General features: G+C 40.9%; 1 protein-coding gene and 1 non-coding gene across 5 annotated transcripts in view; one reads left to right on the forward strand and one right to left on the reverse strand.

Moving 5' to 3' along the window:
* The window catches only part of DOCK9 (dedicator of cytokinesis 9), a 296,690-nt gene that overhangs the window by 51,518 nt on the left and 219,596 nt on the right, over nucleotides 1–25,576 (forward strand). Inside the window, exon 1 of one of the 4 annotated variants that reach the window (XM_055244506.2) lies at nucleotides 18,664–19,105. The exons of the other annotated variants lie outside the window; for them this stretch is intronic. Within the exon in view, the coding sequence (XP_055100481.2) occupies nucleotides 18,944–19,105 (162 nt within the window). The 5' untranslated portion in view covers nucleotides 18,664–18,943. Of the gene's footprint in view, nucleotides 1–18,663; nucleotides 19,106–25,576 lie in introns of those variants that run through there. 4 annotated transcript variants of the gene reach the window in all.
* LOC129464318 (U6 spliceosomal RNA) lies at nucleotides 9,232–9,338 on the reverse strand. The gene has a single exon (XR_008651545.1). It is a non-coding gene; the product is annotated as a U6 spliceosomal RNA (small nuclear RNA).

Genomic DNA, 25,576 nt, shown 5'->3' on the forward strand with positions numbered 1-25,576 from the left:
ATTTTTGCTACCTTTTTAAAATAGAAATTTGAAGATTAAGGAAAAGAGATAAAGGGCCCTTAAATTGGAGCCTACTCAGGTCCACCTATCTGTCTCTGCTGTTCTTTGAGTGCTGCAGTGTTTCAGGAAGTGTGCTAGGTGCGTTCTTTTTGTCACCTCTCCATCCTCATGGCACCCCTGAGGGATATGCCATTATCCATGTTTTGCAGATGAGGAGCTAAGGCAGAAGTTTAATGACTGACTCAAGGTTACAACAGTCAGAAACTGACAGAACCAGGAATTTTGGCTGACTTTTGAGCCTGGGTTTTTCCCACCACATATTGTTCTCTTTGGAAAGAAGGTCTTAGGCTTAAGATGATTAGTAAACACAGTATATCACGGGGCTGTGGAATCTCTGGGAGCTTCAGCGTCAGGTTGGAGTTACACCTCCTGGGTGTGCTACTGGAGAGCTTTTACCTCAATTACTTGTGATGTGACCTGTCTTGCCGACTCTGTACTTATGCTGGGGGAACTGGGGAAGTGAGGGAGGAAGCAAATTTGGAATATAGTTTTAACCAGTTGGAATGAATTCATCCTTGACTCTTGAAAGCTTGTAATCTTCATAATCTCTTTTCTAGTGTTGCTATTTTGGATATGAGGTATGGGATAGCAAATGAATGCTTTAGGGTTGTGTGAGCTGAACAGTATTAAAAATGTGCTTTTCTCTCATCCTGAGGATCTTCCGTTAATCCACTAGATGGAGCAGCTGGTTTGAATATATTTCATGATTAGAAGTTGGAAGAAGAGACATGGTCTTCATATCAGAGCCATGTCACAGACCCCCTGAAGTTGGCCAGGCATTTTGATCTCTATTTTTTCGTCTCTAAATATAAAACTCTTATTTACTCAGCACATCTATGTGTAGGGAGCATTTAAGGTTCTTCTGGGACCTGACAGAAAACCATCGTGGTAGAGTAGAAAGAATTCTAATCCGAAGTCTGGGGATGTGAGAGTAGAAGTGCTAGTTCAGACACTTTAGTTCTTTGTGACTTTGGTCTTTAACCATCTTTAAGCCTTAGTGTCCTCACTTGTATCACTGTTGCAATAGGTGAGATGTGAGATGTACCTTCTATAGGTTAGGTATATTGGGCCTCTGTGCCATCCCTTCAGACCACCTGCACGATCAGAGATGCACGAGCTTCCATTTTGCCTGACTTGAAACTGCACTCGTGGACAGTGTCTGCAACATGGAAAATCCATCCCACTGAAGACTGGAGGGTTTGTTGACGGCATTAGTTCATTTGCCTTTGTGATACTTCCGTCACCCACGGGCATTCCCGCTCATGTGTGAACCCCTCCTTGGGGCAGTAGTTTCATTCCCTCACAAATGGTTTATCCTATTTTAGGGCAACACTGGTTATTAGAGTTTTTACTTATTGGTCTTGGTTGATCCTTCCAGAGCAGCCCATATCTTTTAATCTTATCTGTCTTTCATATTCAGATTTTCTGTTTTAGAACTAAGGTGGAATATTTGTTTTTTGCCTTCTCCACTACTGGTCCTGCCTGAATGATATGCTATATAAGAAATTAAACATGTTATCAAAATGTTTTTTACTTTTTAGTTCTCACCTGATGGATAGGAAGGTGGCTATGTATATTTAAATCTGTTACCTGTACTCAGATGTCTTAAAACATCATATGTCCTAGAATTTTAAGGTGTCATAACAAGGAACTATTCTTTAACAGTTGTTGACACATTTGTTCCTAAAAGCCAGTGATGTCTTACTTAGACTACTGGAATCTGCTCCTAAGTGTTTAACGAAGTGAAATTAAAACTTCCATTTTTAGGTAGCTTTGAACTATGGGAATGTGTAACCTCATTACTCCTGATTTCTGTTAATTTTTAATTAAATACACATCTGCTAAATTAAAGACTTTCTCATAGGTTGACATTCTTGTTGTTTGCCAAATACAAGAGTTTGTGATATTTGGAAACAGACTCTTCAAGTATTCCTTTTAAACTATACGGATTTGGTATTTCCAGTGGAAAGCTACAAAACACCAACTCTGTTTTAATTTATGTCATATAAATCAATAAATTTATAGTACTTCCCCTTTCAGTTGAGGAAGAGGACCTAGCCTCACCCTTATCTTTCCCAAAGAGGGGTTTTGGGGGTGCGTATATTTGAATGAATTTTGGAATCAGGTTTTTTTTTTTTTTTGAGACGGAGTCTCGCTCTGTTGCCCAGGCTGGAGTGTGGAGTGCAGTGGCATGATCTCAGCTCACTGCAACCTCCACCTCCTGGGTTCAAGCAATTCTCCTGCCTCTGCCTCCCAATTTGCTGGGACTATAGGCGCACGCCGCCACTTCTGGCTAATTTTTTTTTTGTATTTTTAGTAGAGACAGGGTTTCACCATGTTGCCCAGGCTGGTTTGGAACTCCTGAGCTCAGACCATCGGCCCGCCTAGGCCTCCCAAAGTGCTAGGATTACAGGCGTGAGCCACCGCACCCAACCTGGAATTAGTTTTAACAGTGTATAATCTCATTGGCACTCCTTGGACTGAAGCCACTTAGCATTAAAATGTACCTTGATCTCCTGGTGACTTCCGGTGACCCACATTGGTGACTCTGGTGGGTTATCATTTGTTCTTCCCAGGAAATTTGAATCATCAGGATGTTTCTTTGGTTACATAGCAGATTTAACCCAGATACTGGCTATTACGAAATCAAGAAGCATATCTTCCCAGAAATGTCCTTGTGTGTGTTCATTTGTGGAAGTTGGAGGAATCAAATCTCTCCCTCTCTTTAGAGGTGTGTTTTGGAATGCCCTAAGCAGGCTTCTGTGACATCAGCCCTTGAATTTACTCTGGTTCTCATCAGGAACATTAGGAATAATTCCTCATCTTCCATGGAAGAAGGTGGAACATGAAGCAAGTCTGAAAACAAAAGCTTTACATTGGCTATGCGTGAACCACCTTTGCTGTTTTACAAGTTTTGCTAGGGGGCCTGGGATAATAGTGACACCTGACCCCTTACTGAACATTTTCATCGATGCTCTTTGGCTCTGTGGTTTTATACTGCCCCTTTCAGTTGATGAAAAAGACCTAGCTTAGCTTTAGGTTTCTCAAATAGAGGACCACATCTATATTAAGGAACCAGTGTAACTACGTAAAGAACTGTAAGTTCATGTTCCTCAGAATCTTACGTGTATAAATACTTGATGATTTTTAATTCCTCCTTATATTATCCTCATTATTGTTAACAGGATTTAATGTGGCATGCTGGAAGGAGCAAGGACTTTGGAGCAAGAGAGCCCTGGCTCATATTTCAGATACCAGCTGGGTGACTTTGGTCAAGTTAGCCTATTTCTCTGAGCCTTCATCTGTAATGGAAGAGTGTTCAGGTGACCCAAGTCTCATGGCTTAATTGGTTCCTGGATAACATTTGAAGTGATCTCTTTTAAATTCATAGGCATTTCCTTGGCACAATGTTACAAATTGTGATGCTATTGCAGAAAATAATTTTATGCTATAAAAGCACCAGAAATTAATTTTAAAAAGTGATAAGGATACTTATTTTTTAAAAAAACATCAATTATGGAAAATCAGGTATTTATTATAAAGTCTATGTTGTTAATTTTTTTTTTGAGATAATTCACATGAGTTTTTGGAGAAAAATCTTCTTAAAATATGAATGCATTGGACTTTGGGCTAAAGATTAGTTCTTTTCCTGTTAAACTCTGTAGCAAGCATGAACATTTATCATCATCCAGCAATCAACAAATGAATTCAAAATCTGAGTCAGTCATTAAAAAGAAAGAATTTGCATGTTTTTGAATGGTAAGGTTAGTGTGGGGAGTGGTTCTGTCTTCAGAGTTCCCTTACTTGTACGTTGTAATGATACCTGAGTTGAGTTCAAAATCACGTTTGTTTTCAAAGTCAAGCACAGTTTCAGTGATGTACACGATGTATGTGGTTGTATTTGATGCCAATGGTCAATTAGGCTTTGTGGTTTTACAATGAGGCATCATTAGTCTGTCTTCCTTGGCAATGTCACTATTAAGAGGCATTCCTAAAGAAAAAAAAGCCTGTTTCTTCACAAGAGAGAATTTTCTCAACTTAAAAATGTTATCTTTCTCTTTAATGATGTTAGCTAGATTTGAATGCTGGTACTATCCCATCTGTTCTGTTTTGAAGCAGTGAAACCATCTTTCCCTTAAGCTGGGCATTTCTTTAATGTCTCTTACCAAACCTATCCTTAAGCATTTGAAACCTGTTCTTTAATCATTTGCTAACACGGTTTGGTTCTTAGGCTTGCTGTATTTATTACATGCAATTATATATATGTACAGAAACAAATGTTCCATTTTTGTATATCGGTGCATTGTGGTTTCTTATGATTTATTTCATATGCCTGTGACACTAGATTTTCTTGAAATATTTTTCCTAGTCTTTTATTTTACAGCACTCTGAATTTTAAATGTATAATACAACGAGTTTTAGTAAATTTGCACATTTGTGCAATCCTCACCATTATCTAATTTCAGAACATTTCAGTTACTCTTGAAAGAAGTCTCATGCCCATTAGCAGTTTCTCTGTACCCCCAACTCCAGGCAACCACTAATCTGTCTACAGATTTGCCTTTTCTGAACATTTTATATAAATGGAATCACTCAATATGTAGCCTTTGCATCTGGTCCCTTTTGAGATTTATCTGTGCTTGTAGCATGTATCAGTACTTCATTACTTTTTATTGCCAAATAGTGTATTCCATTCTGTTGTCTGGATAAACCACATTTTGTTTATCCATTTACCAGTTGATAGACGTTTGCTTTGTTTTCAGTTTTTGGCTGTCATGAATAATGCTGCTGTGAACATTTGTATACAAGTCTGTGTGTGGACATGTGTTTTCATTTTTCTTGGGTGGATACCTAGGAGTGGAATTGCTAGGTCAGGTGGTAGCTGTTTCCCAAAGTGGCTTTGTCAGCAATATATGAGGGTTTCACCTACTCTACATCCTTGCCAACACTCACTATGTCAGTCTTTTTAAATTTTCGCCATCCTAATAGATATGTAGCAGGATGTCATTGTAGTTTTAATTTGCATTTTCCTAAAGACTAATGATGTTGAACATCTTTTTATGTGCTCATGGCCATTTTCATATCTTCTTTGATGATCCTAGTTTTTAAAAATTGTTTATAACCTAATGCAATACAAAGTCAGGGTCCAGCATGGAAACAAAAGTTATTCCACTTATTTTAACAGAGATAATTAAATATAAAGAATTGTTATTAGGTATAAAATTGTTAGTAAGTAGGTAACTGAAAAGATAAAAAGCAAACACTAAGATATCACAGAGGTAGTGGCTGTAGGAAGCAGCCATCAACTGTAGGGCTGGGGGCAAATAGGGTGAAATCTTTATTAAATCTTTAGAAGCTTAGAGGAGAGGCCCAACACAGCTGAAACCCAGACCTCTGAGGTGTGGGTGGTGGTGCAGCTGTTTCTGAGGGGAGTGTAACAAGGCTGGTTCTGTAAGTGCTGAAAAACTGCAGGCCAGATTCAGCTGCTGCACTAGAAGGAATTGCTGCTGCCCTGGTGAAGAAGTGTTGTTGGGGATGACACGGAGAGCTAAAGCCAGCAGGAAGCAGAGCGGAAGGAGCTAGTCTCCCTCTAGTGTCCCCTGGTGACAGAGCCTAACAGGGAGCCAACTGGTAAAACAGAAATAATGGTTTCAGAGTTACAAAGCTGAGTTTGGAAGGGTATGGTTGGAGCTGGGAGAGAATACCTGTGTAATTGGCCAGCCCACCCCTTTGAATATTCAGCATCTAGACCTATCCTCCTAAGCATATTTTAACTTCCACACAACAAAAACTACTTTCTTTTCGTCTAACAGAATATAAACATTCTCACACAAATGAAGATGTTCTCACCAGCTCCCTAAAATGCGGTATCACAAAGTCTCATTAGTGTATCCATCTCTGGGAGGTAGTCACATTACCTGTTGCTGGGCTTTGTTAATTCCTCCTTAAATTTAATTAAAGTTCTGCTTGAATGTTGTGTTATCCAGAGTTAAATTGTAGAGGTAAGTTTCAACAATGTTTGTATAAATAATGCAAGAAGAAGGAGAAGAAATTGGTTCTCGTTCTCTCCCTCCTTCCCTCCCTCCCTCTCCAAAAGCAAGAAGGAAACATGCATATCTGCCACTTGGCAGTAGTTGAGATTTGTATCTTTCTTCTCCTGTTACCTGTTCCTTGTTTCCTTCGCACTCAGCCAGGACTTCAACTGATTAGGTTTCTGTACCGGAAGGTCTGAATTCTCAGTGGTCCTGCCTTTTTTTGGATTGCTGTGGTTTTCCATTAACTTTTACTGTTGGAGATAGAAGTACTAAGAGCTGCCCTGATGAAGGAAGCCGTGGTCCTTCCTGACTCTTTGGGAGGCAGCATCCCAGGGTCCTCTCACCCCCACTGGCAGTGTATCCTCCTCATTGGCCTCTTGGCTAAGTGGCTTGAGGAGCCTCGAATGACTCAGTGGCAGTCTCACCTTCCAGTTCACTGGAAACATTGCTGCCTCCCTTTAATAGCTCCCTTAAAATCAGGACCTCTGTACTAGCAGGGATGAAAACCAAAAATTTTTAGAGTGGGTTATTAGGGTAATAGTGAGAGGGGCCACTCCTACTTCTTCTATTGATTTCTGGACCAATGTCTTCTTACTTTGGGGAGACAGGTGAGTCAAAGCATGTACTGTGTTGTATGAGACAGAACTCCATCTTTCAGAATGTTGCCTTACAACTGTTGTCTTCAGTAGGCTGTGCCATTCTTCCGCTGGGTCACCTGCTTATAGATGATGGGATATGTAGTGAGACTGGTGAATTCCAAGTGCTGAGAGATGGCTCAGAACCGGCACATTCAGTGGTTTTTCAAATTGCAGGCCATGAGCCACGAGTGGTCCTGAAAACAGTTCCGTGAGCTATACCACTTTCCTTCCTCCCTCTCTTCCTTCCAGTGAACTCTAATAGACCAGAGAGGTCTCTGCAACTGTATTTTTGGAAATATTTTTACACACATTTACCGTATCGTGACTTACAATGAATTTCTCAATATGATTCATGGTGACAATACTTTGAAAGCTAGAGGTCTAAAGAGACATTTGACCTTGCGGTTACCTTATCACCAGCCTCTGGTGGTTTAATGCGTTGATTTTTCAGTAGCACTCCACGTGGTGTTCGCATTGGCTGCAGCCCTTCAGTGGGCCTGAGCATGAGGATGGGCTTCTGCTAAAATCTTGTTTCCTTGGAACAAGGTCCAAAGATGGCCATTATGAGTGGGATCACATGTAAAACTCAACTTTTAGGGTTGTTTAGAAGATTAAATGAGGCCGGATGTGGTGGCTCATGCCTGTAATCCCAGCACTTTGGGAGGCTGAGGCGGGTGGATCACGAGGTTAGGAGTTCGACACCAGCCTGGCCAATATGGTGGAATCTGTCTCTACTAAAAAATACAAAAATTAGTGGGGTGTGGTGGCGGGCGCCTGTAGTTCCAGCTACTTGGGAGGCTGAGGCAGGAGAATCACTTGAACCCGGAAGGCAGAGGTTGTAGTGAGCCGAGATCGCGGCACTACACTTCAGCCTGGGCGACAGAGTGATACTCCGTCTCAACAACGACAACAACAACAAGATTAAATGAGACCATGTGACTCAGTTCTGTGCTCAGTATTTGGAATATAGCAGGAATTCATTCCCGTGTAACACACTGTTAAAGGTACTCTGCTAGAGTACTCGGTTAGAGGTACTCTGCACTGTGCTCTTCATGTAATGTTTATCTTTAGGTTTTACATTTAAAATTTAAATCTCCTGCATTGTTGAGATGACTAGACTGGCCTAAATAGAGCCGATTTTTAAATATGAATAAAATTTCATATCCCCTGTTAACCTTTTTCCATCCCTCCTCTGATTTTTTTCTCCAATTGGTATTTTTTTCTTGGATCTTGAGAACTTTGTGGTTAAAGCAGAGATGAAAATTTTGTGGGAAAACATCTGCAAAATAAATTTCTTTGAATGAATTGGGATAGATGGCTTGGCCCTCAGGTCCAGACCTTGCCTAACATAATAAATGAACCAAAGTTATTGACCAGACAAAAGGTTTCCTTTAAGTGCTCTTTAATTTTAAAGCAGAATAGCTTTAACCGGCTCTTGATGAAGAAATCATCTTACATTCTTAGCTGTCCTCTCTTCTGCATATGCAGTGCTGGGAGTGCTTTTGGGCATTTGCTGTGTTAGGGTAGTGATATGTTTTGGAAAGATAACTATTGAAATAAGGGTACTTTCAAGAGAAATTCAACTTTGGATTGATGTACCCTCTGATATGTGCTGTCTTGTTTTTAAAGAAACACCTTTATCAGGATATGATTCATACATCATATGATTCATCCATTTAAAATGTTCAGTGGTTTTCAGTATATTCAGAGTTGTGCATCCATCACCATAGTCAATTTTAGAACATCTTTATTACTTCCCAAAAGAACACTGGACCCCTTAGCCATCACCCTGGAACTCTGCTCCACCCAACCCCCTAGCCCTAGGGAACTGTTAATCTGCTTTCTGCCTCTAGAGATTTGCCTGTTCTGGACATTTCATAGCAGTGGATTCATGCACTATGTGATCCTTATGCCTGGCTTCTTTCACTTAGCATGTTTTTAAGAGTCACCCATGCTGTGGCGTGGATCATATTTCATTTTTTAAAAATTGGTATATAATATTTCATTGTATTCTATAGTTGTTTATCCATTTATCAATTCACGGACATTTGTGTTGTTTCCAATTTTTGTTTATTATGAACAGTGCTGCTAAGAGCATTCATGTATAAGTTTTTGTGGGAACATATATTTTCAACCTTGGGCATCTAGGAGTGGAATTGCTGGATCATATGGTAACCTGGGTTTAACCATTTGAAGAACAGCCAGACTATTTTCCATAGTGGCTACCCTGTTTTGTATTCCCAGCAGCAGTGTGCCAGGGTTCTACTTTCAACACATCCTCATCGATACCTGTTATTTTGATTAGCAAAGCTGATCGAATTGATATACCAATCCAATTGCTACACCAATACTTGTCTTTTTGATTTTAGCCATCTGGTGAGTGTGAAGTGAAAGCTCATTGTAGTTTTGACTTGCATTTCCCCAGTGAGTCTTCACTTGCTTATTGTCATCTTTTTTTTGTCCTATCTGTTTGTTTTTGTTTTTGTTTTTGTTTTCTTTTTAATATGGAATGCTTCATGAATTTGTGTGTCATCCTTGTGCAGGGACCATGCCAGTCTTCTCTGTATCATTCCAATTTTTTAGTAGTATATGTGGTGTCGAAGCAAGCACCTATTTGTTTTTAATTGACGGGGAGGGATAGCAATAATTGTAATCTGTCCAGTTCTTGTGTGGAGGATAGTTTCTCCTACATTTCCTCACTTCTTTGACCTAAATTCACATAAATATCAAGGAATGTTTGATTGAAGTAACACTCTTTGAAAACATAGTTACAGTTAAGTCATAACCCAACTGGCCGTATATAAAAGAGAGTCTTGTGAAGGTTCAGAATTTTGTGTCTTTGTGAAAAATAAAAACCTTGTAAGGTGACAGCTAAAGAATGTAAAGTTTTATGAGCTTCTATAAACAGGGAAATATGGAATGTCTAGTTCCATTTAACCTGACTGTAAGCCAGGACAAGAGAATACATATTTTATTTTGTGTCTTTTTACACTGCTTTTAAAAAAAACTTAGGACTATTTTGAAAAATTGCACTTTCCCTCCTATATTTTAGAGAGGTAACCGCATTATTATCATTATTACTTTTGATTAATCTAATTGAAAATCTCACTAAATTGCAATGGTTTTTAAAAAGTCAAATTCAAATCTTATGTATGTTTTATGTTTTCCTCTTTGCCCTCAAGGAATATTTCTTCATGTTGAGACAGCATTTCTATTCTGCCACAATGACAGTAAAAGACTTAAAACAGTCAGCTGCTAAAATGTAAGATAAAAGTAACTGATGTATGTAGAATCTGAATTTTAGTCTCTTCACATGTTGGAACAACTTTTCAACAGCCGTAACTCCATATATGAAGAACATGAACAGTTTCAAGGGTGCATTTGTATGCAAGTTATACTTTATATCTGTTTTATTGTTTAAAGTCAGTATACCCTGCCATTAAGTGATCTTTTTGGGTGTCTGCCTAAAATAGAATTTCCTTGGGAACGGCTGGTGGAGGCCAAGAAGAGGTCCTTGAGTTCTGACTTCATTATGCCATTGAGTTTGTCCTGCTTCCTAGTTCTTCATCCAGTGTCTAATTTACAGTGGGGCCATGGGTGCTTCCTGCGCTCATGTGATCCTTGGTGCCATCAGCCCTTGCAGATGTGTTCACTGATGCTCAACGGCTTTGCCAATAGATGTACTCTTTGACAGCTTTTTATATTTGATATAGCATCAGCATTTATGGATTTATTGGTTTTTCTTTAAAGAACTGAGCTCCCTCAGAAACCATGGTTTTGCTCCATGACCTCCTGTAACAGTAATTTAAGTTGCCACTTCTGGCAGGTTCCTGAGCTGAGGGGTCAGTTGGACCTGTGTACATTGTATTTGTTCATTCATTTCATGGCTTTCAATGAAAGTAGTAGAAGTTGTCTATGAATCAGAAATTTAAATCTCAGCCATCTTTTTTTCTGTGATGCTATATAGTTGGAAGGGTTTTTCTAGGAAGGGCAATGCAGTCATTCATCGTTTAACAATGGGGATAGTTCCTGTAGCTTATCTTCCCTTTGTGAGGGGCTGACAGGCCAAGGGAGAGAGGAGGAGAAAAGACCAGTTACCCTCCTCGTTTTTCTGGTCTTACACCTCACCTGTTTCTAGAAGTGATAGGAAAACAGTGCCCAACAAGTTGGTTTTCTATTTTTAAAAAATATGGTAAGATATCTGTAACATAAGATTTATCACCTTAACTATTTTTAAGTGTACACATCAGTGATACTCGGTACATTCACATTGCTGTGCAGCCATCATCACCATTCATCTCCAGAACTTTTTCATCTTCCGAAACTGTAAATCTGACCCCATTAAACGCTAACCCCTTATTTCCCTTCTCCCAGCTCCTGGCAACTACCATGCTCCTTTCTGTTTCTATGAATTTGACTATTCTAAATACCTCAAATGGAATCGTGCAGTATTTGTCGTTTTGTATCTGGTTTATTTTACTTACCACAGAGTCCACAGATTTCATTCATGTTGTAGCATATGTAAAATTTCTTGCATTTTAAGGCTGAATAGTATTCCATTGTGTGTGTAGATACCACATTTTGCTTATCTGTTCATCCACTGATGGACGCTTCGGTTGCTTTCGCCCCTTGGCTGTTGTGAATAATGCTGCTGTGAACGTGGGTGTGCATGTCTCTCTTCAAGTCTTGCTTTCATTTCTTTTGTGTCTATTCCCAGAGGTGAAATTGCTGGATCATATGGTAATTATGTTTTATTTTTTGAGGAATTGCCACACTGCTTTCCATAACAGCTGCACTATTTTACATTCCTACCAGCAAATAAGCTGTTTTTCTTAAATGTTTCTCCCTTTTGAAGACCTGATGGATTGATTTTTAGAGACAGGGTCTCTCTCTGTCTCTCAGGCTGGAGTGCAGTGCCACAGTCATAGCTCAATGCAGCCTTCGATTCCTGGGCTTAAGTGATTTTTCTCGCCTCGGCCTCCTAAGTAGCCAGGCCTACAGGCTTGTGACATCACATCCAGCCAATTTTTAATTTTTTTTTTTATAGACTGGGGTCTTGCTATGTTGCTCAGGCTGGTCTTGAACTCCTGGGCTCAAGCGATCCTCCTGCCTCAGACTCCAAAAGTGCTGGAATTATAGGTGCCAGCATTTCTGGCTGACCTGTGTTATTTTAAAAGCTATTTAACTTGGTCTCCTACCAGAAAAAGGAAGATTCTCTCATTTCTTTTGAGTGACTGTGGTCTCTGAAAGATCCCCCTGTCCCCCAACCCCCCGGACGCTTGCTCCCTGGAGCTAGGTCTGGTTGTTTCCACTTCCTTTCACTTGGTCACTCATTGAGCTTGCCAGTTGTTAGAGCTGCCCACAGGGACTGTTTGCCACCCTGACATTCTAGCACCAACCTGGAGAAACCTGTGTTCTTTTGCATTCTCTACTTTTGAGAACATTTAAATAACACTATTAGCAACAGACCTGACTCCAATATTTTATGTGATCATAACTTTAAGGATATATTTTTAGCAAAAATATTTTACTTCACAGTGGTCCAGGCAGAAGGAGTAAAGCCCTCAGCTCTCTCAGGGGTCCAACAACTCCTGTCCACACTATGCCCTCTGGCCCTGCCCGTCACCTTTGTTCACTTCAAGGTAACTGGCACTAGACATCTCAAAGTGTTCTAACTCTCTTGTGTATTGAGATGGGGATAATAGATGATGGATAAATTTAAATATGCAATAAGTCGAAATTTTGAAGATTATGTTACTGAAATGCACAATGGTAAGAGTTCACACTTTAAAAGGTCCTTATTTAATAATACTTTCTTAATTTCCGTTATTTAAAGTCTTTTTTAAATTTTAAGTTCTGGGATACATGTGCAGAACGTGTAGGTTTGTTACATAGATATACGTGTGCCATGGTGGTTTGCTGCACCTATCAACCCGTCATCTAGGTTTTAAGCCCCGCATGCATTAGGTATTTGTCCTAATGCTCTCCCTCCCCTTGCCCCCCACCCCTTGACAGGCCCTGGTGTTCAACTCCCACTTATGTATGAGAACATGCGGTGTTTGGAGAAAAACCTGTCTCTAATGGTCATTGCTGAAAGCTCCACTCCTTATATTACAAGCTATCTTAACTCTTTTTTCATGTTTCAACATCCCCATTTTCCTCTTTTTTTTTTCTTTTCTTTTTTTTTTTTTTTGAGACAGAGTCTCACTCTGTCACCCAGGCTGGAGTGCAGTGGCGCGATCTCGGCTCACTGCAAGCTCTGCCTTCCGGGTTCACACCGTTCTCCTGTCTCAGCCTCCCGAGTAGCTGGGACTACAGGCGCCTGCCACCACGCCCGGCTAATTTTTTGTATTTTTAGTACAGACAGGGTTTCACCGTGTTAGCCAGGATGGTCTCGATCTCCTGACCTTGTTATCCATCTGCCTTGGCTTCCCAAGTGCTGGGATTACAGGCGTGAACCACCGAGCCCGGCCTTCCCTCTTTAAATCATTTTTTCAACAAAAATAAAATTTGTTGTTTGAATTTGCTTGATCTGAAATTTTCATGTATTTGAATTTTGTATGAGATGCTTGTATTTTTAGAAGAATTACCCTACTTTTAGTCTCATTATCAGGGAAGAAAACCATTTAATTTGGGACAAAAGAAGAAGAGAGACTGGCATTTATTGAGCATGTGGTATATACTAGGCTCTGTGCCAGATACTCTAATTACATTTGATTATATTGATTGGTTATAAAAGGAACGAGGCATTGAGAGACCAACTTACATAAGGTTTCTTTGTTCAGCAGAATTCACTGCCTTGATTTATGAAATATGGACTGTCAGATATGGAAGTAAACTTTTCAAATGGACTGGCTATCATAATGGCATTTAAATAGAACGAATGACATGTTAGGCTGAATTCTATCCGTCCACGCTTTACTTAGATTTGGTGAAGTGTGCTGTATCATGTATGAGGTATTATCATTATGTGAGATCTTCCTTTAAGCCACTGCAGAATGGAGAGAATTCCTCTCCCTTCCTGGCCTCCTAAGATAGACCCCATGTCTGATATATAAGTAGAAGACTTATATCTGTTTGAAATACAGTATTAATTCCATTTTATAGTTCTAGATTTTTTAGGTGTCACTCTAGATTCCTCTTTATTCACATGTTTCTAGGAGAGTATTAAATACATATACCAATCAAACTAATTTGTCTGTTGGAATACATTTAAAACAGAAAGTCGGCAAAGAGAGAGCTGTAGGTGGGAACAGCAGCTCCAGATGCTTAAGCTTTGCAGGAGCTCAAAGCTTGGGACCTGTTAGCTATGGTCTCAGGCTGCATGGCTGAGGTTTGTTATGACCACCAAGTGGGCTGGCAGATCCTAACCTGAATTTATTTTCTGTGCAGGCTTTCTGGGGGGTTTAGACCCTTTCCCAGGTCTAAAATGCATACCCTGAGGTAGCCCCAGCCACCTCCCATGTTAATGTGGTTTAGTATATTCCTGAGAAGTGGGACCAAAACAATGTTCAGAAATTGTTGAATTTATCAAGCAAGGTGCTGTTTTAGGTTACACAGTAAATCCTTTGTGAAGTATAAGACAATAGGTACTTACATATTTCTAGCAATTTCTTGTTGAGTTCTCTCCTGTTACCTTATTTGAACTTGACAACCTATGGGGTGGGCAGAGTAGGTGCCATTCTCCCCACCCTCATTCTTAAATTTTTTTTATTTTTTGAGACGGAGTCTCACTCTATCACCCAGGCTGAAGTGCAGTGGTGCCATCTTAGCTCACTGCAACCGCCACCTCCCAGGTTCAAGTGATTCTCCTGCATCAGCCTCCCCAGTAGCTGGGACTACAGGTGCACACCACCATGCCTGGCCAGTTTTTTGTATTTTTAGTAGGGTTGGGGTTTCATCATGTTGCCCAGGCTGGTCTCGAACTCCTGACCTCAGGTGATCTGCCCACCTCGGCCTCCCAAAGTGCCGGGATTACAGGTGTGAGCCACTGTGCCTGGCCTCCCCACCCCCATTCTTAATAGCAGCTTTGAGATAGAATTCACTGTCGGGGCCACTCCACAGAAATGGGATGGATCTCCTCCACGTGGCCACATTTGCTTTTAGATACTGAGTCAGCTGACATCACACCTACCCCAAGAGGACGTGAAATATAATGAGGCTTTCTGGGGAGAATAGGACAGCTCCCAAGAGGTCCTAAAATGGCTTGAGAGAGCAGGGAAAAGAGACTGGCTTGGCATTTTTTTTGTGATGATTATGGGGGGATGGTGTGGAGTGAAGGTTCCCATTGAAGGGTTTGAATTTACTGCTGGTGTCATAAGAGGGAGCCACTTGGACCTTCCTCTCTGCCTGCCCAGATGTGGACAGAAAGCGATGAAGGAGGAATGAGGCTTCAAAGCATCACAAGTGTAGTCACTTTTTAAAAATTACGTTCACATGCCATAAATGTGTTCAATTCAGTAGTCACAGGCTATATATGTGTATAGATTATATATACATTTGAGAATATATATTAGAAACACTGTCTAATTTCTGAACATTTTCATTACCCTAAAAAGAAACCTCATACCCACTAGCAATGACCCCATATTTCCTGGTCTCCCTAGCCCTCCATAATCACTAATCTGCTTTCTATCTCTCTGGATGTGTCTGTTCTGGATGTTTCCTTTCAGTAATACAATATGGGGTCTTTGGTGCCTGACTTCTTTCCTTCACTTAATGGTTTTTGGGCTGTTCGTGTAATGGCATGCGTCAGTACTTTGTTCCTCCCTGTGATTGAATGATACTCCATTGTGTGGATGTGCCATACAAGTTTGTCATGTTAAAGGATGATTCATTTGGAACATCTGAAGGTGAGATGGTAGGAGAGTCAGGTGTCATTATTAGCAGGAGAAGAAGACATGGGCCTGCATCTCAAAAGGGATTCAAAGGCAGACATTTAGCCTTAGGAGCTGTATAAATTAGAAGTGACATTTAAAGATGGGAGAGTAAATGTGATCTCCAAATTGAAATATATACTCTTTTAGGTGGCTGCACTGGTTGCCAATAGATACCATCCATCTATTCATGTCCTCTGATGAAATTCGTGGTAATTTTCAATTTAGAACAACTCAAGTTCATTCTGATACAGAAAAGTCAGTGAAACCAAACATACCTTTTGAATTACTCATTTTGTCTTGCTCCTATTATCATGAGACCTGTTTCTGAATACTTCACTCTAAATATTTTCTGTTGCTTTTCAAGAGCCCACTAGTTTTGTTGGCTGGAAAATGACTAATACTTAAAATTTGGCACAAGTTGCTTCAATGCGTATATGTCTTGGTCCATTTCTGCTGCTATAACAGAATACCACAAACAGGGTAATTTATAATGAACAGAAATTTATTCGTCCCACTGTTCTAGAGTCTGGAAGATGTAAGAGCATGGCAGCAGCAGCTGGTGAGGGTCTTCATACCGCATCATCCTATGGTGGAAGGTGAAAGGTGGAAGGAAAAGAGAACATGCAAGAGTGAGAGAAAGAAAGGGGACTGACCTCATTCTTTTATTAGGAACCCACTCTTGAGAACACCATTAATCAGTGAGGCTCTGCCCTAATCACTACTGGAAGGCCCCACTTCCCAGCACTGTCCATTGAGGATTAAGTTTGTAACTCAAGAACTTTGGGGGACACATTCAAACTGTAACATTTTATTAATTTATCTCCAGAAAACATTGCTTGTTCCTTTGAATGAGTTAGGAAATTGTTTCATTCTCTCTTGTTGTTTTTTTTTTAATTTAGCTTTTACTTTTATTTATCTTTTTTAGCTTTATTGAGGTATGATTGGCAAAATTATATAAATTTAAGGTATACAATATGATGATTTGATATATATTGTGAAATGATTACCACAATTGAGTTAGCTAACACACCTATCACCTCACTTAGTTGCCTTTTTTCTTTATTTTTTTGTGGTGAAACCATTTAGACCAAGCTTGTCCTACCCACGGCCCTCAGGCCACACGTGGCCCAGGGTGGCTTTGAATGTGGCCCAACACAAATTCGTAAACTTTCTTAAAACATTATGAGATTTTTTGTGATTTTTTTAAAGCTCATCAGCTATCATTAATGTTAGTATATTTTATGTGTGGCCCAAGACAATTATTCTTCTTCCAGTGTGGTCCAGGGAAGTCAAAAGATTGGACACCCCTGATTTAGACTCTTGTTTTAAAACATGAAGGGTTCTAAAGGTAGATCAAACAGCATATACCAGCAGCTTCCAATTTGCTTGGTTATTTCTAATTCTTGGTAAAGTTCAAACATAATCTTTTGTATCTCAAATAATATTCCCTGGCTTCGGCAGGCAGGATGTCTAAAATATGTCATAACAATAACAAATTAATTTTACATTTCCAGGTACTCTCTTTATTTCTATTGAATGAACTATTGCTTCTAAAGCTATTTCTCTTGCTGTATAGGAGTCAGATTAATTGGTAGATTTTCTGAATTCTCAAAACTGACATTTAACTTATGTGTTTAGTGTTTTATAGTCTCCAATATTCAGTTTCTGGGTAGGTGAGTTTCTAGTTGTTTATCTGTCAGCATTGTGATTTCGCATGAAGACTCTCCTAATGTCACAACTTGGGTGTAATCTTGAACCCTATAGCTCTCTTTTCACAGAATCACCCTTTGGAAGTGGAATGCTCTAGACCCCAGAGGGTCATCCTGTTTTTTTGCATGTGGCCAACATCTCCCCATCTTTGATCTTGTTCAGCTATCAGACACACTTTGCATAAAAATACGGGAGAGAGAATAAGCCTAGATTTTTGCTTTTCTGTGGGGCCCAATGGCTAAACTACTTATAGAAGACAGACATTGTGGGATCATGTACCTCGATGGTATTCCCTACAGGTATGATTTTACTACATGCATGGGTTTACACAGCCCCCAGGTACCCAGTCAGTTAATTCACTCTAACTTTCACATCTATAGAGAGAAATGAAATTATCTGTTGCCCTGTGAAATAAGGAATAATATCAGAGCAGATTTTAAAAGATTGATCACTTTTTTCCTAGTTACATATTGTGGCTGGGAAAGGTTTTCCTGTATGTGCAGCATGGTCTTTTTATATAGTTAGCCTTTCATTGTTGAGGAAGGAAAATGGCAAGAGTCAACTTGGTATCATATCATTGACAAGCTTCCCTGTTAGCCATTCCCAGAGATTCACATGAGGTAGTGTAGTGTCACTGAGTTCAGTCTACAGTAGAAGGAGTTGGATTACTTACACACCAAACATAATCATGTTGACTGTGAGACCTCAGCATGTATTTCCCATTGCATACTGGAGTGCTGCTTCAGAAGGCATGCATCTAGCCAGACTGGGTAGCCCTTTATTCATGTTCTCATTTACATCTTTAAGTACTAGAGATGGGAGAATCCTTTTAAGCAGTGCAATCTTGCTAGCCCTCTCTAGCAAAGAGTAGAGGTGGGCTGAAGTCAAGGTCGACACAGCAATGTTGTGTTCCCTTGTGGTTTGCTGTCAGCAAGCTGTTACCCATATGTGGAAAAGGTTGTTTGAAGTGGGCTTTCATGTGTTTCCATAGCAGCAGTCATCTTAGAGATTTCACTCGTTTTTTGGACTTTTTTTTCCTTTGCTTCTCTGTTTCCCGCTGATGCAGGATTAAATAGCATATTTAGGTCAAGGAAAGAGATGTTTGCTAATATAGATGCTAGGCTAAGCATTCTGGGAGAGCGATTTCTTGCAGCAGATGAACATTCTTTGTGCCTCCCAGCAGCATCTGCAGCAGTGTGGCTGTCTGGCACTGTCTTTTTCATTTTGGGCAGGTTCTGAGATTCAGAACAATCCCATGCAAATCACAGGAGCCGGCAGTTTTCCAGTAGCCACGTGTAAATCTCCTGCTTATTTGTTCTTTGGTATTAAGAGTGAAGCAATCAGCTAGAAAAACGATACTTTAAAGGTTTGGTGCATCCGAGGTGTGTCATCTTGTGTTTGCACCACCCCTCCTGTTTTACACTCGGAGTCTGGATTTTTTGTCAGGCTGTTGAGCAGGAGCGGATTCTAGTACAGCAGCTCAGAGCTTCCCTTCTGTTCCGGTACCAGTGACTGCTTGTCATGAAGATGGTACAGTGGGAGCCTGTTTCGGAAGAGCCAAGGAAGAGGATGTGGAAATGGAGTAGAGATTGCTAAAAAACTGAACATCCACACCTTGGGGATGGGTTGCACTACTAGTGTGATTCTGTTTAAAGGCATCCGCACCGTTTTTGAAAGAAACTGTGCTTATATGTGCAAACAGCAAGGAGAGAATAATGCCCTTGAATATACAGCATACAATTGGACAAAAGAAGATTCAGAACTATTGATCTCCTCCTGGCTGGTAAATGCTATCTTGCTTAATTAACAAGTAGTTTAATGGTGTTAGAATAAACTAGTCTTTACTTGTAAAGCAAATATATTTATTTCAGTGTACTTATATGTATGTAGTCTGTGTGTGTAAATGGGTAATTAGTGGCCTTAAGTTTAAATTATGAAGTGAGTGAGTGTATGTGTGAGAATGCCATGTATTCATCAAAGCTAAATACATACAGAGAAAGGAATAAGATATTTTATTAAAGAATAGTTTTCTAATGTAGCTTTATCAGCTTACATGTTCTTGGTATAGTCCTAGAAATAATATGTGGTAAAGTGTATATTTAGGGTATTATATATGTGAACCCTCTCTCAGTGATAGTGAATTATTTAGCCCCTTTACATCCCAGTCTTCTAGTTGGCCAGGTTTTTCTTACTAATGGCTTATGGCCAGACCTTGATGCGGGGGGAGAAATTTAAAGGGAGCATGAAAGAAAACTATGATGGGTATGAGATAAATATTTATAGTTTTATTTTTTAAAAAAATCCAGCTACTTAACACGTTTTGGGGTGAAGGGTCTTGAGAGTGAGAGAAAGTGCAGTTTGACATGACACTTCTGTGTTCTGTCCCTTTATCAGGCATGAAGAGGTGTCAAGTCACAGATGGGTGTGCCTCTTGTGGCCTTCCCACCAGCACCAGGTTTGTGAGGAGCCACATATGGGTCTCCTCCTCCCTCAGGATGCCTTGCCATTTTTCCTTCTGTTCTTATCACAGCTTTTGTCAAAATGAGTGGGGACAAATATATCAGAGTTTCTGTGTGTATCTTGCCAGCAGCTGCTTGGTACAATGAAGCATGCAGAAATGCTGAGACCTTTCCTGGCTGGTGAGGCTACCATCTGATACTGAGAAGAGGGGGTATTGGCATGCCATACGCCCTTGAGATCAGATTGGGTGGTCCCAGCCTGCGGGAACCCAGAGAGAGGATGCATTTTATGGAGGGTCTTATGTTAGCACTCGCAATATGTGGGAGGAAGAAAGGAGAGAATCACTCGAGGCATCAGATGCATTTTGCAAGTCAGTGTTATGTATAGTTGGAATTTAAGTGGTGCTTTATTAACTGTTAAGTATTTTAAGCTCTGAGGTATTTTGGAATATGCTTTTGCGAATAACTGGTATTGGATATTAGAAGGACTAGCTCTTTATAGCGCTCTGCTCCATTAGTGTATCCATAACCAGACAGCCCGGGACCTGCTTGGGCCAGTAATGGCAATGCCCCTCCCATGCGGCAAGCTTCTGCTCCCTCAGGCCAGACTGACTTGTCTTTGGTTAACCTGACTTTAAGAGATTCTGCTTGTTTTTCTTTTCTCTTTTATTGCCTGGGGGAAGAGTAACCTGCCAGGGGCTCTGTCAGAGCTCTGGGTCTGGGATTCTAGAACACTGCTGTCATGCATCCTGTCAGCTGCTCTTTGCCCTCCACTCTTGCCTGCACCAGCAGGCCGTCTGTGCATGTGGCAGAGGTGCTGCTGGATGGAAAGATGCACCCTCTCACTCCACACTTGTCTCTCTGTTGGTGTCCTTGCCCTCTGCAGCCTCTTCTACACGCAGCAGAGTGGCCCTCTGAAAATGAGTCAGACCATGTCACTCCTCTGCTCTGGACTTTCTGCAGCTCAGGGTCAAATGCAGACTCTTTACAGTGGCCTCCAGCCCCATCTCCAGCACTGCCTAGCACTTCCTCCTTCTCTTCACCTGTGTGTCTATTTCTCTCCTGCTCATTCCTCACCTCATTCTGGGCACCCAGGCTGCCTTGCTGTTTCTACTTCCCAGGGCATCTCCACCAGGGATTGCACCATTCATTGCCTGGCCTTTGCTCAGACCCCCTTCTCAGTGAGGTTCCTATGACCCCCTGCTTAACCCTAAAATGCCTCTGGCACACCTTTCCCCAGATCCTGTGTAATTTCTTCTTCACCTGACGTACTCTTTGTCCAGAATAACAGCATAAGCATAGTAATAGTAATCAGTAGTATGTATTACTAGGAGTACACTTATAGTGCAACAAGAACAAGATTCATGGCCAGGTGTGTGGTGGCTCATGCCTGTAATACCAGTGCTTTGGGAGGCCAAGGCAGGAGGATTGCTTGAGGCCATGAGTTCAAGACCAGCCTGGGCAACATAGCAAGACCTTGTTTCTACCAACAACAACAACAACAAAAATAATTAGCCAGACATATGTTGACACACACCTGTAGTCCCAGCTACTCAGGAGGCTGAAGTGGGAGGGTGAGTTGAGCCTAGGAGTTCAAGTTTACAGTGAGCTGTGAGTGCACCACTGCACTCCAGCCTGGGAAACAAAGCAAGATCCTATTGCTTAAAAAAAAAGAATCAGATTCATGATGCCTGGGATTTTTGTGCGCTTTGTTCACTGCTCTGCTCCTAATAGCTAGAACAGTGCCTGGCTCTATAGGAAATGCTCAATCAATGAGGGAATACTGATGAAATGGTTTTGCGGTCCTGAACTTGAACTTGGAGAAACTACTGAGAAGATTAGTTAAAATCACTTATTCTAAAGCCAAAATATGTGTTTTTTAAAATTTTTAGTTTCCCCCAAACAGTAACTGGCTCTCTGTTAATGATCTCTCCGAGCCTGCTGACCATTCCACTCCCTAGAGGTGTGCTTCTTCTAACCCTTCTGTCATGGCACCACACCAAGAAGTTGTGTGGTTCATGGCTGAATGTTCCCTGGGCTTGCAGTGGTAATGACTGACAATTGGATGTTGTCCAGACTACCTCTATTGATGACGCATTTCTTAAGGGAGCCCTGCCCATTGGTACTTCCTTGGGTCACCCCCATGCAAAGATAGGCTGACTTTATCTTCATATGTGGGTTTGCATCAGGGTTCTCAGCTTGGGTAGGATGTCTGTCCTACCTCCATCCAGCTCAGGTGGTGACTCCAGCCTGTGATTCTGCCTTAACTGTCATCAGGTAAGAGCTGTATTTCACCTACCCTCAGAAAGCATAACCCCCACTTCAGCTACTCAGTGTGCACCAAGCCTTTGTGGAGGGAATGTAACATTCATGAAGGATGGCCTAAAGGGCTCGAGGCCACCCATTCTTCTGAAGACCCTAAATGTCCCAAATATCTATCCATCTGTCAGAGAACCGCATGCCTGGTCTGCCTTGTTTGTCCTCAGTGGAATTTCTGTTTCTGATCTAAGCTTTGTGTTTTTTTCTTGGCCTATACTGAAGCATGTCATAAGAAACATACTTAAGAAAGTGGAATCTACTATAAGGATGTTATTGAGGGCATTGCTTACTTGCTATTGGAATGGCAAGAGGCACTGTAGTATGGTGGTTAAGAGTGCTGATTCTGGGCTGGGTGCTGTGGCTCACACCTGTAGTCTCAGCACTTTGGGAGGCTAAGGCGGGTGGACAGCCTGGGCCCAGGAGTTCGAGACCAGCCTGAGCAACATGGTGAAACCCTGTCTGTACAAAAAATACAAAGATTAGCTGGGCGTGGTGGTGCATGCCAAGTAGCCCCAGCTACTTGGGGTGCTGAGGCTGGAGGATCACTTGAGTCATGGAGGTTGAGGCCACAGTGAGCTGTGATTGCACCACTGCACTTAAGCCCTGTTGACAGAAGGAGACCCTGACTCAAACAAACAAACAAAAACAGAATGCTGATACTGGAGCCAGCCTTTGGGGTTTGAATCCTCTTAAATTCACAACTTAATAGTTGTGTGACTTTGGGCAATTTACTTAACACTCTGTTCCTCAGTTTCCTTACCTGCTATTTGTAGATAATAATGGTACTTGCCTCATAGGGCTATTAAATGAGTGAGTATGTCTAAAGTTCCTAGGTCATTGTCTTGCACATAAGTGTTGATTGTTAGCTGTTACAATCATTGTCATTTCTGTTTTTTGGTGTTCCTTTTATGAGCAGCCCTGGAGTAAATTTCTTCTCTTCGTAATACGAATGGTTGTGCTTTTCATGAGGAACTACTTTGTTTTCATTTTATATACAGTATGGTTCATGTAACTGATCCCAGCCAAGTCATCAGTTAACTGTTAAAGCTTATTTCCAAACATATGACTAAATTCTAGCAGGTTCTAGGCTTTTCCAAAATGACTTTTATATTGCCCTTCAACTTTGCTTTTTTTTTATATTACCTGCCATTTTATCATTCTGCTTTTTCTCATCTGCTTATTAAAATACTTTTAAATTTTATTATGTATATATGTAAATAACTTTAAATCATTTTGGAATAAGTTACAATATAAATTAAAAGGTAAGGCCGGGCATGGTGGCACACACCTGTAGTCCCAGCACCTTGGGAGGCCGAAGTGGGTGGATCACTTGAGGTCAGGAGTTCAAGACCAGCTTGGCCAACATGGTGAAACCTTGTCTCTACTAAAAATACAAAAATTAGCCGGGCATGGTGGCACTGCCTGTATTCCCAGCTACTCAGGAGGCTGAGGCAGGAGTGTCGCTTGAACCTGGGAGGTGGAGGTTGCAGTAAGCCGAGATTGCGCCATTGTACTCCAGCCTGGGCGACTGAGTGAGACCCTGACTCAAAAAGGTAAAAAGGGTAACAGAGAAGCATATAGTGAAGAAAAAGCCTTCTTACCATCACTAAGGATGGCTCTGAAGTAACAAACAGATGTCTTGAGTGCAGGATTTAGCTTTGTAAGGCTGGGGCTGTTCAGGCTCCTACTGGAATTTATATTTAAACAGTGAATCAGCCGCATGGTGGGCGCTACATTAGGAGATGTACTTATCTGGCAGTTGTGGACAGGCTGAATTTCAAGTATAGACACCTACATTTTGACTAGTAATTCTACCACAGTTGAGGGACAAGACTGATTTGGGAAGATTTTATTCCTGAGTGTAGATTTTTCCTAAAGTATTTCCCCTTTTCTGATTAATTGACTGTGTTCAACTCGTTTAGGAAGCAGTCTCGATTGCTTATTTGTGCTGAGTGTACAAAAATGATGGAGACGCTGACACATGGGACGCACAGGTACTGTCTGAGGAAAGGAAGGGATAGCTCAGCCTAGAATCTACAGTGGAGGTTCGGAAGGAAGCTTGGGCTGAAACAAAACACATTGTCAATTCCATTTTTCCTTGTCTAGGCAAGTTTGTGATGGGGCTAGCCTTACTGGCTAGGATTGACCTGTTTTACTCTTAGCTACCAATATCATATTCCACGTCAAGTAGCTGTGGAAGAATTGAAGAGCTGTTGGATTATTCTCAACGTGTTCTGTTTTTGCCAATTATAATTGAAGTGGAAGAACTTGCTCGGTTAGAACTTTAACAGCAGCTAGGACCCTGTCAGCTGCTTAATGAAGAGCAGTAATATAGGCAAAGTGCTTGTCACAAGAGGAGAAAACAAACTTGTCTTCAGTTTCTTTTGTGACATGTTGGAATAATGCAGCTGTAATTTTACCCATTGTAAATTAATATTTCTCTTTTTTTTACCTTATGGCCTTAAAACCTTAAAAGTTTTTCATGTCTCTATCATTACAAGATTTCCTAAATGTCTTCAACATGTCTTCAGCCTTTAGTACTGTTTAAACTTTTATCAGACCACTTTAATCTCCCCAAACAGTCCCGAAGGACTAAACAGTCTTTTCTAATGAGAAAAACCTACCGGCTATGAAAAAAATCCTTTAATTGATCATGTACTTATTTAACAGTCATTTGTTGAATGTGTGCACTGTGCAAAGACAGCAAAGTTGAAGATGATATGCTTTCTGGCCCCTGAGAGCCCCCATCCTGCTTATGTGTCTGTGTGTTTTTGGGGGTGGGGACAGGTGGGATCTCGGGGGCTGGCTGAGAGGTAAGTGAATAATCAGTGACAAGGTATGTGAAAATGGAATAATAATACCTGTCAGCTGGAGGCAGGTGGGGAAAGTAGAGGCCAGATCTTGATTATCTTAGGTGTTCTCATGGCTTTTTCTTGTACATTTGTATTGGTTTTATCTGCCTCGAGGTGTCATGAAGGTCCGGAGCCTGCTTGGCTGCCTTCTAGTGTCAGAATACTCCTTGGCTCCAAGTCTGGTCACAGCACCATGGTTTGGATAGGCTGTTTTCCATTTTAGTTCTAATATTTTTCCTAATGATGCCCGGTGGATTTTGTTGTCAGTTTTGATCACAACAGTAAACTAGGCTGATGTTTTCAAGGAACAGTCTGCTCTGATTCCTCGATCCATTTCCTGTGTCATGACTAAGATTGCCCTGCTCTATTGTGGCTGCATTTTGTGAGTGCAGCCAATGTGTGTGAGCACGAGAGAGGGCCAGACCTTTCCCCAGAGCTTTGTTAAAATATACTGTCTTATTTATCAGTGGGATTCCTTTGCTTTAATATTTATTAAACTATAAACTAGTAATACACACTTATTGTAGAAACTAAGCATGCCAGTGTCCAGGAACACAGAGACAACTGCTGTTTTAAACATTTCGAGACACAACCTTTCCAGATTTCATTCACAGATACCACTAT

This window comes from Symphalangus syndactylus, chromosome 15 (assembly GCF_028878055.3).
Source record: "Symphalangus syndactylus isolate Jambi chromosome 15, NHGRI_mSymSyn1-v2.1_pri, whole genome shotgun sequence".
In the NCBI taxonomy this organism is placed as follows: domain Eukaryota; kingdom Metazoa; phylum Chordata; class Mammalia; order Primates; family Hylobatidae; genus Symphalangus; species Symphalangus syndactylus.